This window comes from Lottia gigantea, assembly GCF_000327385.1.
Source record: "Lottia gigantea unplaced genomic scaffold LOTGIsca_4, whole genome shotgun sequence".
Taxonomy (NCBI): Eukaryota; Metazoa; Mollusca; class Gastropoda; family Lottiidae; genus Lottia; species Lottia gigantea.
This window is the reverse complement of record NW_008709379.1, coordinates 5,162,693-5,175,409: the sequence shown is the minus strand read 5'-3', so window position 1 is coordinate 5,175,409 and position 12,717 is coordinate 5,162,693. Positions and strand designations below refer to the sequence as shown.

Below are 12,717 nucleotides of genomic sequence, written 5' to 3'. Positions count from 1 at the left end.
CAGACTAACAGTAGGTTAACTTAACTGGGGTTTTGTGATGATTACAAAGTGACAAATATAAGCTGACTGAAATCGGTGGTGCTTACATGACCGGCAGTTTCTGACTGAAAAGAAATCGACATAAACACTATGTAGTTCTTTACAGTCATCTCTAATAGTAAAATTTACTTACATAGATGTACTCTGCCTATAATTCGTTGTGTACCAACACCTTTAGCAATACCTGCCCATCTTCTATCTACTAATCTCATTATATTACATCTTTCAGCACATTGTTGACTCATAATAGTCATCTGGGCTCCTAAAGAGAGCAATAGGAAATTTATCACTATCATATGGTATTATGGATTACCAATAATGTTGTTATGCCCTTCAAGATTTACATTATAGCTGAACTGTTGTTTAAATTGACACCAATGTATTCAAACCATGCAAAAGACTCACAATTGTTGAGTTATAAACACATAATAAAATCAAAGACATATTTATGAATTCAAAACATTTCATAGCTTGTTTATATTTTCCATCATTTATTTAATCATGTAATTTATGCCAAGTGTAATGGGGAGTGACAAAGACAATGTCCATAAGTGAAATCTCTAAAACATAGTGCAAGGAAAGAAAAAACAATTGAGTCAAACCTGAATCAACAAAAGCTTTAACAGGGTGTCCATTGACATGACAATCAATATACAACATGACAACTTGACCAAAACTTTCTGGTGCAAACTCCATAGCTGTCTCCATATTACTCTCAACATTTTTTAACCTACAACAAAAATAACATGTACAAGTAAAGAAAGGCAATGTTATGAGTCCATGGTGGAAATATTGCATCATTTTGAAGTTAGTGAAATCTCAATGTTATAATATCATAAGATCACTGAACACTAAACAAAACTGTACAGTTGATTACATTCTCTTATAAATCATAATATCCCTATATAAACCCACCTTATTTCTTCAGCAATAAGTCTTTGTGCTTCTGGATCAAAAGGATTAGATTGTAACAATCTAATTCTTCCTTCTTCTTTATCTTTTCTTTCCTTTTGTTGCTTTTGAAAAACTGCGGCAAATTTTGCTACAATGACAAATATAAGAATTATGATTACCGTACCTACAGTGTAGAGCACTTATTTTCATGCATTTAACGTGTCTGCATCATAAATAGTATTTTTTCCTATCCTGCATATCATTAGATGGTTTGAAAAATTACAATAAAAAGACTTACAATAGAAATTTTAGCACCATCATCAATAATAGTTATTGTGTTAATGATCAAAGATTCCATTGTATTTCTATGATTACCTGAATCATTTATGGCTTCTGCTAAAGGAGGATTCCTTTCTTTGATCAAGGAGACTTGGTGAGGATTAGAAAGAAGCATCTGACGTACAAACTCCGGATCTTCTAGTCTAGGATCTGATTGAGAAATAGGACCAGAAGCAGCAGTTGCTCCACCTGAAGATGATGTTGGAGGATTTTGTGTAACTGGAGGACCACCTGGAATCTGTATGCTACCAAAATCTATATTAGGAAAACCACCTGAAAAAGGAAAAGTCAGCATACACAATACTAATGTGACTACTCTAGGTCATCTAAATTTTTCTGCCAACAAGTATACCTTTTTTTCATGACACAAATAGCCTATGCTATTTCAACTTGGAATGGTATGGAAAAAATGAAATGTTCCAGTAGTATGTAAGCATAAGTGATCTGCTTCCTCATAGGATTGAGGAAAATCTGCAAAAATTAAAGGTAAGTTTCAAAGAAACTAATACTGATCATTCTTTTTAATTTCTCCCTAAACATTCCACTATCAAGTCACTCACTAGTACTTGGGCAGAGGTGCTTTACAACGTACTAAGAGTAATATTAATTATAATTAGAATTGACAAAAGAAAAGTCTACCTGTTGGAGCTCTACCAGGAGTGGGCAAAGTCCCTGGTCTAATTTGTTGAAGAAATAGCATGTCACCATGTTTAATTCCATACTGCTGTAATGTTTTTGTGTTGTCTTGAAGAGGTCTTCCATTCCACAGAATCACGATTTCAGAGGAAGGAATCCCTGTTTCAAATTCACATAAAGCTTTGAAATTTTCATATTCCAAATCTTCAGAAACATCTAAAGTAAATATCTGGTCAGTGACAGTCGTTATAGTTAGTTGCATTTTCATAAAATTAACATTTGAATCAGTAAAAGTCTCAAAAATGAAATGAAAACAACAATGACAGCGTGTCTATTTTGAAACAATGCGAAACTTCCGGTTGAAAATGTTGCGTTCGATTCGTGCCAGTTTCTAGACTGGTTTGTGGTGTCAGTAACTATCCGACTTCAAACTGGTACACAGTTTTTCGTGTTCAGCGCCCCGAAATTCTAAAGAACTTTTTCTACTTATTTATAAATGGACTTCTTGTAACAGATGACAACAAAAGCATGTCAGAATCAATACCTCATACAGAGTTGCCGTTCCTTGCAAGGAACGACAACTCTGTATGAGAGAATTTGTCAGAATAAGCCCGACTAATCTGGACCTACCCGTTCAGTGGACGTGATGAACGTCATTTTCACCAAATTAAAATCAAATTTCTGATGGAATCTTTACAAATCTGAACCATTAATAAGCCCATCAAGACATTGTCGGATATTCTACAGTGCACTGTGCCCCAAATGATAGCCTACTACCTAACAGAGGGGTAGGCCTGGGCTAAGTTTTGACTGCTAATCAGTTTTGTCGACGAGTATGTGGACGAGTTGACTGATGTTTTTTCATTTTTTTTTTATCAAAGCCTACCCCTTGACTTTATTTTGATACCGTGTGGGTTACAGGGACATTGTAGAATATCCAGCAATGTCTTTATATTAAAGAAGGCCTATACATGTATATTAACGGGATTGTAAAGAGGTTTTATAAATGTTTCATGTATAGGGCTATCAGAAACAATAATAGCGTCTATTTGCACCATTCCAATTTTCCACAAATTAGAAATGTTTGATGACGTCATTAATCGAAAAATAATTATCATATAATTAAGGCCATTCACGATTGTGACGTCATCAAACACCTAGTTTTAGTGGAATTCAAAGAATCTAAACGGATCCGTCGCAGACAAAATGAACGAAATGATTGAATATCGAGAAATCTTCAACTTCAATCTACCAATTTTTCTGATTCCGACATCGCTACATCCATTTCGAGATAAGATTTTTCTAGAAAATAGGATCAAGCAACTTATGGCGGACTACGATTTAGGCCTACTCGATTAAATCGAGCAATTGATAAAACACTTGCACATGTAACCAAATACAATATTAGCTATCGTATAAAACCCACTGGCTCCCAGATACTGCCAATAGTTTGCGGTATCAGCATTCGCTGGAAGTTAACTTGTCATCTACCAACCAACCAGATACTGCCAGTCATTAATTATTGAGGCACGAGGGCGTGGTAGATGGATTGTGTCATAAATATAGGCTAATTTACGGAACATACGAATCTGGGCAGATAAGACTGAGGAAATCGACTGCAAGTTAACGAATTTCAACTAGGGGTTGGTTCTAGAAAGAGCAGAAACACAAATGGTTAGGGGTGAAAGTGACTTTAATGAGAAAACAGATTTATAACAAACAAGTTATAATTTCAAACATCATACTTTGTTTTTTTTTCTTTGATTGTCATCCTTTAGTTTTGATTGATTGATTATTTGATCCGATAATTTAAGATCAAGGAGAAAGAAAAGTTTCACTGAAATAATGTTGATGAAAAAATGTTAATTTCACACGGAAACAAATTGATTTTGTATAGCATTTTCTGAGCATAAATCCTGTTACTTGAAAATTGAACATAGGACATGATGACTGTACTGATACCTAATCTTGTATGGTTTACGTAATGTAGCTCCATTAAATAGAAGGATAATAGTTAAGTTTGATAGACAATATTAGTCAATGATTTATACGGTTGATTAATTATACGGAGTTAATTTTGATGTTGCTGTAGACTTATTACAGTGGTGTAACCTATTTTCGTGGATATAAGGATTCAACACCGAATTTCGTCAGTTAAAAAAACGAAATTTTTTTTGTATGTCTTAGATGTTTCTTCAGATATTTCTACAAAATAATTAAAATTGGTTTATTTGGATTTTCTTAATGAATCCTTCACTTTGACCCATATTTTATGAGCAACCAACTCGACAACGGCGGCAGAATGCGTCACCTATTTTCGTGTACTATGTTCGATCTATAAATAAGTCTAGAAAAACACGTTGTATGGATACCGGGTGGTATAATTAACTTCTCTTAGTATTTATCTTTAATATCAATTCATTATAACTAGTGACAATTCCTTCAAAGAACCACGATTTAAAAAAAAATAATGACTGACAAAATAAGATACGTAGCGTGATTTATTGCTAAAAGTCACTGAAACAACATAAGAATATGATCCACTTTGTGTTCCATAGAAATTTTCTGCTGACACGGAATCCGCTAGCTGATCATGTGACTTTATTCGTTGGACTACATTCTAGCAGACGACACTTGGAATTCCGATTACTGCTTTGGATTATAAGGAAATTCGGCCGATAAAAAATGGTGACGTTTGGTAGTAACTGAAATCCGCCATTTTGTATTTGTCAAAGTTTACACTAGTACATTTTACCTTGCTTGAAAATACTGGATTCATTCTATTAGCTGACATTGTACAGAAAACCCATGTTTATCGAAACAAACTAATGCGGAGGTCGCGCAAGGTCGCTCATGTAAATTATTAATCATTTCCGGAAATCCACGAAATTAGGTTACTTGACTGGGTATAAAAACACAGCTTGGTGCATCAGTCCCCTTGTTCCAACCAATACGTTTCCATTACACCTTTACCCTGGAAATAGAAGTATGGCAACCATTATTACAGATCACGACAATCATGGAATCTTCCTCGACATTCACATAATCACCAGCAATCACCACCATTTTTCATAACAAATCCAAAAATATGATTTTTGTACATTTAAGATACCGAAATATGTGCTAGAATGCACAAAATCAATAAATCAATTCATCATCCACGCACTTTAAAGGAGTTGCCGAATTTTATATCTCAACCTCAAAAGTTCTCATATACATACATTATATATGTACACATACCTTGATATTAATTTCGCCTCTTGAGATCAAATCAAAACACTCACAACTTTCTAGTTTAGACTTTGTCACAGAACTAATATGAATCTTCATTGCTGGAAACAGAAAATATCAGTCGTTTCGGACATCTTAGAATTTGTACCTATCATTTCGACGTATTTGGTTATTATAACTTATTATGCTATGGCTCTCATATTCATTTTCATGTTAGAAAAAGATTTGACCCAAAACAGGAAATCAGTGTAGGCTATGGTTGGTGGTTGTTACAATTGCAATATTAAAAGTATACCTTGCCCATTCGACTCCATTCTTGAAGCTGTGTTTACAGTATCACCAAATAGACAATATCTTGGCATCTTTACCCCAACCACTCCAGCTACAGTCGGTCCTATTTTAAGATAAGAGATATCATTTAGAGCTAAACGAACTATGGTGTTCATGATTTGTCAAACTCACGTGGTTCGGTTTTCTTGTTTTTATTTCCTGTAGCTTATTGGACTTTAGATACAGTTGTGGTTATGTTGTATCACATTGGTTGAAGAAAGTATCAACAAATCAAAATATACCTGATGTTTATACCACCCACGTTAATTCCATGAATGTGAAAGTGACGAATGATGCCCTTACCTGTATGAAGACCAATCCGGATTTCTATTCTGTGGTCGGGTAAGTGTCGCATTTTAAACGAACTGATTGCTTTTCTGATTGCAAGCGACATGGTAGCTATTTCTTTACCATGATGTGGATATCTTATAGGTAACCCTGACACTACCATATAGGCATCTCCAATAGTTTCTACCTGTTAACATAAAATTGATATTCCTTTATTATCATAAGCTTAAAGATGGGTTCCCTTAATTTTTAATATCAAATAAAGCAAACTATTTGATGAATTGGTGTCTCTAATGAAACATCGTGTATTCTTCATCATATCATTGGGAGCCGCGGTGGCTCAGTGAGTTAGACGCTTGCTCGCTAACCTGAAGGTCCAGGGTTCAATCCCGGCATAGGTCGAGATAATACCTTTGGATTTTTCAACCCGGTTTCCCCTTGTCAGTGATGCAGCTACGAGGAGCTGACATGGAAAAAGCGTCTAGTTGTTCGGATGGGACAATGACATTTCATCATATCATTATGTTCTTATTGTATATAATTAAGAGTTTAAACCAATCATGAATTTCCAAGTATGTACAGTCTGGATAAACAAAAAAGACTTTTTGATCTTTCTTGATCGGCCACTCGTTGGAATTCTGCTGGTAATTCTCTTCTGAATTAATTATGGAAATATGAGACAAAAAGGTATTTTTCCAAATCATTAGAACACCTCTACTTTCTATTCATATAATTATTAGCATTTTCAAAAATGAAAATAAGGGAACCCATCTAAGAGTCACAATATTTTATTCGTATAACTAAAGATGATTCAAAAATTTTATCAAGATAATCCCTAATTTTAATTAGTTTTTAACAATCTATGACTGGTTACCTACCTTATATACGTTCAATTTATCAATAATTCCATCAAAACATACATAGAGATCGTTTAATAAATTTACTACCTAAAATAGAGGTTATTTATTTATTTAACACGTTTGTTTGTTTTTTTTATTACTATTTTAAAGGAATAGAAATTTCCAAATGAAATTCGATCAAATATAATCTTACTCTAATGGATTGAAGATGCTAAATTAAGACCGTTTGAGAAGAAGTGTATCATGAATTTGAAGGACAACTGCCTGTATTTACCTCAAGAGGCGAGGATTTAGCTGAAATTTCTGTAAAACCAACAATATCACTAAAATATATAGTAACACTATCAAATGCTTCTGGTTCTACTGGTTGACCGATTTTTAAACTTTCGGCTACAGATCTACAATTTATTAAAATATATATATATATCATACATCTCAAAAAATTAAGGGTTAACTCTCATCGTCATCGTGCCTGATGATGACAATGTAAGTTGTTGAAATGTTGTGTACAATTAAACTCACAGTAGTATAGATTGTCATGTACCATAAAATTGTTATGCAAAGTGATCTCTACTCCTAATGTTAATTTAGGATTAAGATAGTTTATCTCTGAACAAAATTTAGCTTTAAGTTTTAGCTTTAGGATAAGAAAACACAGAAACATAGAATGAAATATTATTTCCAATGCGGAATCAAACAGTAGACAACTCACTTAGGTAAAATTTGGTAAAGTAACTGTTCAGATCGTTTTTTCTCTTCAAGGAGTTCTTCTGTTTTTTCTTCCACCAATTTCTCCAGGTTGTTAGCATATTGTTCCATCCTTCTTAACAAATTATCGAGAAGATTGGTGCCTTCACCATATTTACTAATAATAATGTTTGAATAAAAAATATATAATGTATTATCGCCCTTAAATATTGTTACCTTTTTAAAAATGTCAAGTTTATCTCCATATCCATAGGCTTATATCAGATGTAAATAAGGTCTGAGGTAATTTTGAAAGCCTGCTTGATATGTCGTCCGTGCACAAATCAGGCCTGGTTCTCTTTTAAACCAGCTGTTTATCATCTATTATAAATATATATATACAGTGATACCACTTTTAACTTTCATTACTCACCCTGCTTGTTCCTTCAAAACCTTTTTTACTTGAGAAAAATGTGGACGAGCTGAAGGAACTTCACTCCAACAATGTTTAATGAGAGACTCTAACTCTGATTGCTTGCTACAGTCTTTCATTTCAGGTCTACAATACGGTGGTGTGTGTTCCTTGATCTTGCTGATCACAGCTATAAAAATAATCACAACACAGAGTGAACACGTGTTCCAAAATTCAATATAATAGCTGGCTAGCGTAGTGTACCAATACAGACTAACAGACTATCAGCCAAAGAAAGCTGCAATAATTAACCGGGTTTCCATCACCCCTTAACATCAACAGCCATCAACCTCTAATAATATTGATCACCAAAAAAAACATGGACTCATCCATGAAAACTTTTAAGCCTATAGGTTTAGTACAGGATGGTAACTTATGACAAAAATTGTCTTAAAGATTTGCAATGTTATTTTGATTTAATGTTTTGACTAACCTGAAATTCCGAGCTCAGCTGTTTCATCAGCAAATGGTTGTTCTCGTGTGAAAATTTCATATAAAATAATACCAAAGCTATAAATATCGCCTTCTTTACTGCCATTAGCACCAATTGATCTTAAAACCTCTGGGGCTTTCCACAAACATTCTGAAATGACAATGAAAATGTGAGGCATAAAATTACAACGATATTTATCAAAGTAGAAGATATATTGAATGACCATACAATGATGTCCTTAATGTGGTGATGTTGGTGATGCTACTCAATTAATAACTTTAATCATCCGTGCGGAGTATACCAAACTTAAGCGTTTCTTTTCACGCTACCAAAGGTTTGTTTTGGTCCATAATATGGTGATAATCTTCATTCTGGTTTGGGCGTTGTTGGCGATGCTAACAAAAGGATTATTACAGTGCTGACGTCGATGATAAAATTTGGTATCATTGGATGATGGTGTATGTTGGATGGCGGAAGGATAAAATGCAAATATCATACTGAAGTGAGAATCAATATTCTTAATCAAAAACATTAAATCATTTAACGACCATAGTTCTACTTTGATCATTCATACTAGTATACCTTTAGACTTGGAGGTAAATCCACATTTCAATTCAATAAACAAATAATGTTCATATTGTACTTATTCTAATTTCAGTCGACTTTTCGCGAGATCAGAAACGACAACATTTTATATATTAATGACTGATTGCCATTAGTGGCATTTTCGCTTCGCTTTCAACTTGAAAAACTGAATGGATCTGAGCATTGTATATCCATACCTGCGCTTATCATGTCGGCAATAACCTCTATATGAAAGCATCGTATTGGGTTGTGAAGGATTTGATTTATATAAACGAATATATGTTGGTTGGTATTTTGTTGAGATTACAGACCATTTTGATTGTAAACTGTTTCAAAGACTAAACCCATACTAACCTCTTTGATACTCCTGTGATTCATAATCTATTTTGACTTTATTAAATAAACTAGGTGTACCATAATCAGTTATTTTCACTGAAAATCGGTTATCAATCAAACAGATTGAACTAGTTAAATTTCCATGGAAACCAATGGAACTCTCACACAGATACAACATTCCCTGCAGATAAAAGACCATAGAGATTCTTCTAACCAATAATAAGTCATATTTATTTTTGTTATTTATATAATATTGTTGGATCCAGAATCTAAAAAGGGTGGAGGTCAACTTACGACGGGCAGGGGAGCAACCTATTATTAATGACTGATAGCCACTGGTAATATCTCAGGGAATCAGACAAGCTATATTTACTTGACCAAGACCATTTAATTATCGCCGTGGTCACCAGATACCTTCAGTTTCTCGTGCTCTACTTTTTTGCAAAAATTAAAGTTGGATCTTGCAGTCGTCTGAATCAGCGAACATACAGATGATTGCAGTTGCTCGTAGTCGGTAAATTTCTAGATATGAACATTTTGCTCACGTTGCATGTTGATCCTTTAGTTAAGAAGAACTACCAACCATAGCCTACTACTATTTTACATCATCAATAATCGATGGGCTATGGATTATGCACCGCAGTGACGAGCCTGGAGCCTCTTCACTAGCATTGATGAAGAAAACCACAAAGTACTGGCGACATTATTTTTTAGAATGGTTAAGTTTCGCATTTCTTTGCTCATATGTCCCTCGTACAACAATTAGTTTCAGATCGGTCACAAAATATTAGTCTTACCTGAGCAATGTCGATAGCCAGAGAAAATTTAAACTGTGAATCTAATGAAAAAGAATAGTTGCCCAACAAATCCTGAAAGAGATGACATTATACTGTGTGTGGTACATCAAAACCATTTGGTAACGATATTTGACATGATACCCTCGCGATTGCCTTACGAAGGGCCAAATGGAAAATGAACCTTCACAACGTCCTTCGGAAATTTGTCGACATACCAAAGATTCTGCCATCAAATATGAATTAGCTGCCGGAGCCTGAAAAACTCTACCGGCGGCCATGCGATGGCTTAGGTTGTCCTCTCGAATGGCCCGATATTTATACCATCAGATCCAAATATGAACGTTTCCTTCACTGGTTGTCGTGGAAGTGTGACGCAGCCTTAGGGGCTTTATTGATATTCATGAGAAAACTATATTTGACTGGTATAGTATTATATTATATTTTTGGGTTGTATTGCTTATGTACTTATATTATATAATTTCAGGTCATAAACTGTTTAGCTTACCTGTAACGTTCCCTTTGAACAAAACTCAGTAATTAAGAGAGCATCCGGCCCATTACCGATACATGCCCCAATAACTTTATTCAGGTTGGAACAGTTCATATCTCGAAGCTATTGAAAGAAACATTTCATTTATTTAGTAAATAATGCATCCGATAGTGATTTTCAAAAGAACAGGTTGGCCATCCGTTTGACCATTTTGACATTGACTGTATAGTCTCAGAAACGGGATTTATTTTTAGTTAATCAGTAACTTTAGCTATTCTTTTCTATTTTATAGAATGTTTACAATCCGTAACTGTCTGCAAATGTGTGCAGTAAATTTACCAACTATAACAATCACAGTCATTGCATTTTACCTTGCTAAATTCTTTGATCAGTTTAGCAGAAGAAGGGTCAGAATTTTCGTATAATTGTAACTCGCGCACTCTAACAGGGTTTCCCTGCAATAAAAACATGGACATTGTTGATATGAAGGCATAATTCATTTCATAGAAGCTGTTTTGTTTGTATGTATAGCCAAGCTGGTTTTCGTATCGTGATATTACCCAATGAAATCACATAAATAAGTCTAATATTAACGTCTAAGAATAATCGATTTCATAAAAAAAACATATGATGACGTTTACCTTATATAAAGCCATGTTCCATGTTACATCTGTATCGTGAGGATTTACATGGCTAACCTACAATAATTACCAAGAATTAAATAATAGATTTTTTATTCTCAAATAACGGTCAATTATATATATTTCATAACTTCAAATTTAGGAATAATTCAGAGATTCATAATTGCAAAGGAATCGTGATAAAAAGAATGATGATTATACAACATAGATTAAACAATATCATGAATTCTATATAAAATTATATTTAATTACAATGTCATACAATTACAATATGTTTACGTATCACAAAAAACATTCCAATCAACAAAATTCAACTGTGATTTGGAACAAAGTAATATTTCCCTAATCCGTGAATGTTTTAGTACAAGATTTCAATATATAGTGCAGCAGATAGCTGAAACAATATTTCACTTGGTGATACAAGCACATGGTTCTGTATGTCCTACTCTTTCAGAAAAGGTCGCTATCCAGGTGAAGAAAACAAAATGGTCGACATTTTTCAAGACAGCGCCAGATGCATCCTCTGGCTTTCTACATTAGAACATTTTCCCGAACCCCCACCATTAATAATGCCCTCTTAATTCCGCACAGGGATGACCCTTCCCCTTAGAAAAGATGCTGGCCCAGTTTTGTCCCCCCCCCCCCCCTTCAACAAGAGCGCTTTTAAATGTGTTATCATTTTACATAGTGAAAGAATGGTCTGTGGCCCCCAAGGCAAATGCTCGACCTTTTCACCTAATGTTTCCTAGAAACGCCACTGATTACAATATCATATACATTTTACAATAGTAACATAACTGATCATCATTTTATAAATGGTAATTTCATTTCAATATTACTATTTACAATATCAATAGACCATCAATTACATTTAGCGTGTATATACCACTACTTTACAATATATTGTTACTAGGTAACTACATTGAGTACCACAAAGTACAAAAAAGCATTACTTTCGAAAGTAAAGATAATGTAGATCTACCAGTCACGCCTGCATTTTGAACAATATCATCTTTATTTATTCTCCACCATAGTTTTTCAGCTTCTGCTTGTTTCTTCCATCGCCTGTGGTATTCGCAAAAATCATTTCAATTGGGATTGATTGTGGTCCAGTTACATTGGGGAATTATGCTTGACGAGACCTCATTTAGACAAATCTGGTTCTATCCGTTCCTCGGACGCGGTAATTCGGCTATCATATATCATGTCCGATGAATGGGGTCAAGATTGGTTGGTCCAATTGAGACAATACGTCTTACGTTTAAGAAGCGGTATTTCAATTTAAATAAACTTGAGAATATAATACTCGTCTAAAAAGCATCATGAAACATGTGTCTCTTGATTTACAGCCTAAAACAACTGTCTAGGAAGTGTACCAGTCTACGCCACAGATAAGCCCCTCTATATCAATTATTTTCAAAAAGAATGTAATATCATTTTAAGTGTCATGTGCATTAGGCATCTCTGTCGACAACATGTATGGTGATTATGATTCATGGTCTATTGTGACTATTGGGGAACAGGGATGTAAATTAATTCCTACTGTCGATTTCTTGAAAGCTAAAGGTAAACAATCAAATTACAGTAAATAAATAACGATATTTTTTTCCAAATCACCAAGCTTTTTTAACAAGACGGGTTCCGAACAAACTTTGACTC

General features: G+C 34.2%; 1 protein-coding gene across 1 annotated transcript; it reads right to left on the bottom strand.

Moving 5' to 3' along the window:
- Positions 1–4,180: 4,180 nt before the first annotated feature.
- LOTGIDRAFT_209773 (hypothetical protein) lies at positions 4,181–10,540 on the bottom strand. The gene is made up of 12 exons (XM_009059867.1): positions 10,433–10,540; positions 9,928–9,999; positions 9,149–9,311; positions 8,210–8,359; positions 7,738–7,906; positions 7,330–7,482; positions 6,892–7,015; positions 6,636–6,704; positions 5,773–5,944; positions 5,435–5,533; positions 5,149–5,240; positions 4,181–4,882 (listed from the first exon to the last, which is right to left on the bottom strand). The coding sequence occupies exons 1-12, from the start codon at positions 10,529–10,531 to the stop codon at positions 4,838–4,840; spliced, it is 1,407 nt and encodes a 468-aa protein (XP_009058115.1). The 5' UTR covers positions 10,532–10,540; the 3' UTR covers positions 4,181–4,837.
- Positions 10,541–12,717: the final 2,177 nt, after the last annotated feature.

Excerpts from the sequence above, each read along its gene's own strand:
- LOTGIDRAFT_209773 (XM_009059867.1), bottom strand. The coding sequence starts at position 10,531 with ATGAACTGTTCCAACCTGAATAAAGTTATTGGGGCATGTATCGGTAAT. Across the intron at positions 8,360-9,148 it reads ATCACAGGAGTATCAAAGAG|AATGTTTGTGGAAAGCCCCA; the intron begins GTTAGTATGGGT and ends TTGTCATTTCAG. Across the intron at positions 4,883-5,148 it reads GAGGCGAAATTAATATCAAG|GGTAAAGGTGTAATGGAAAC; the intron begins GTATGTGTACAT and ends TTCTATTTCCAG.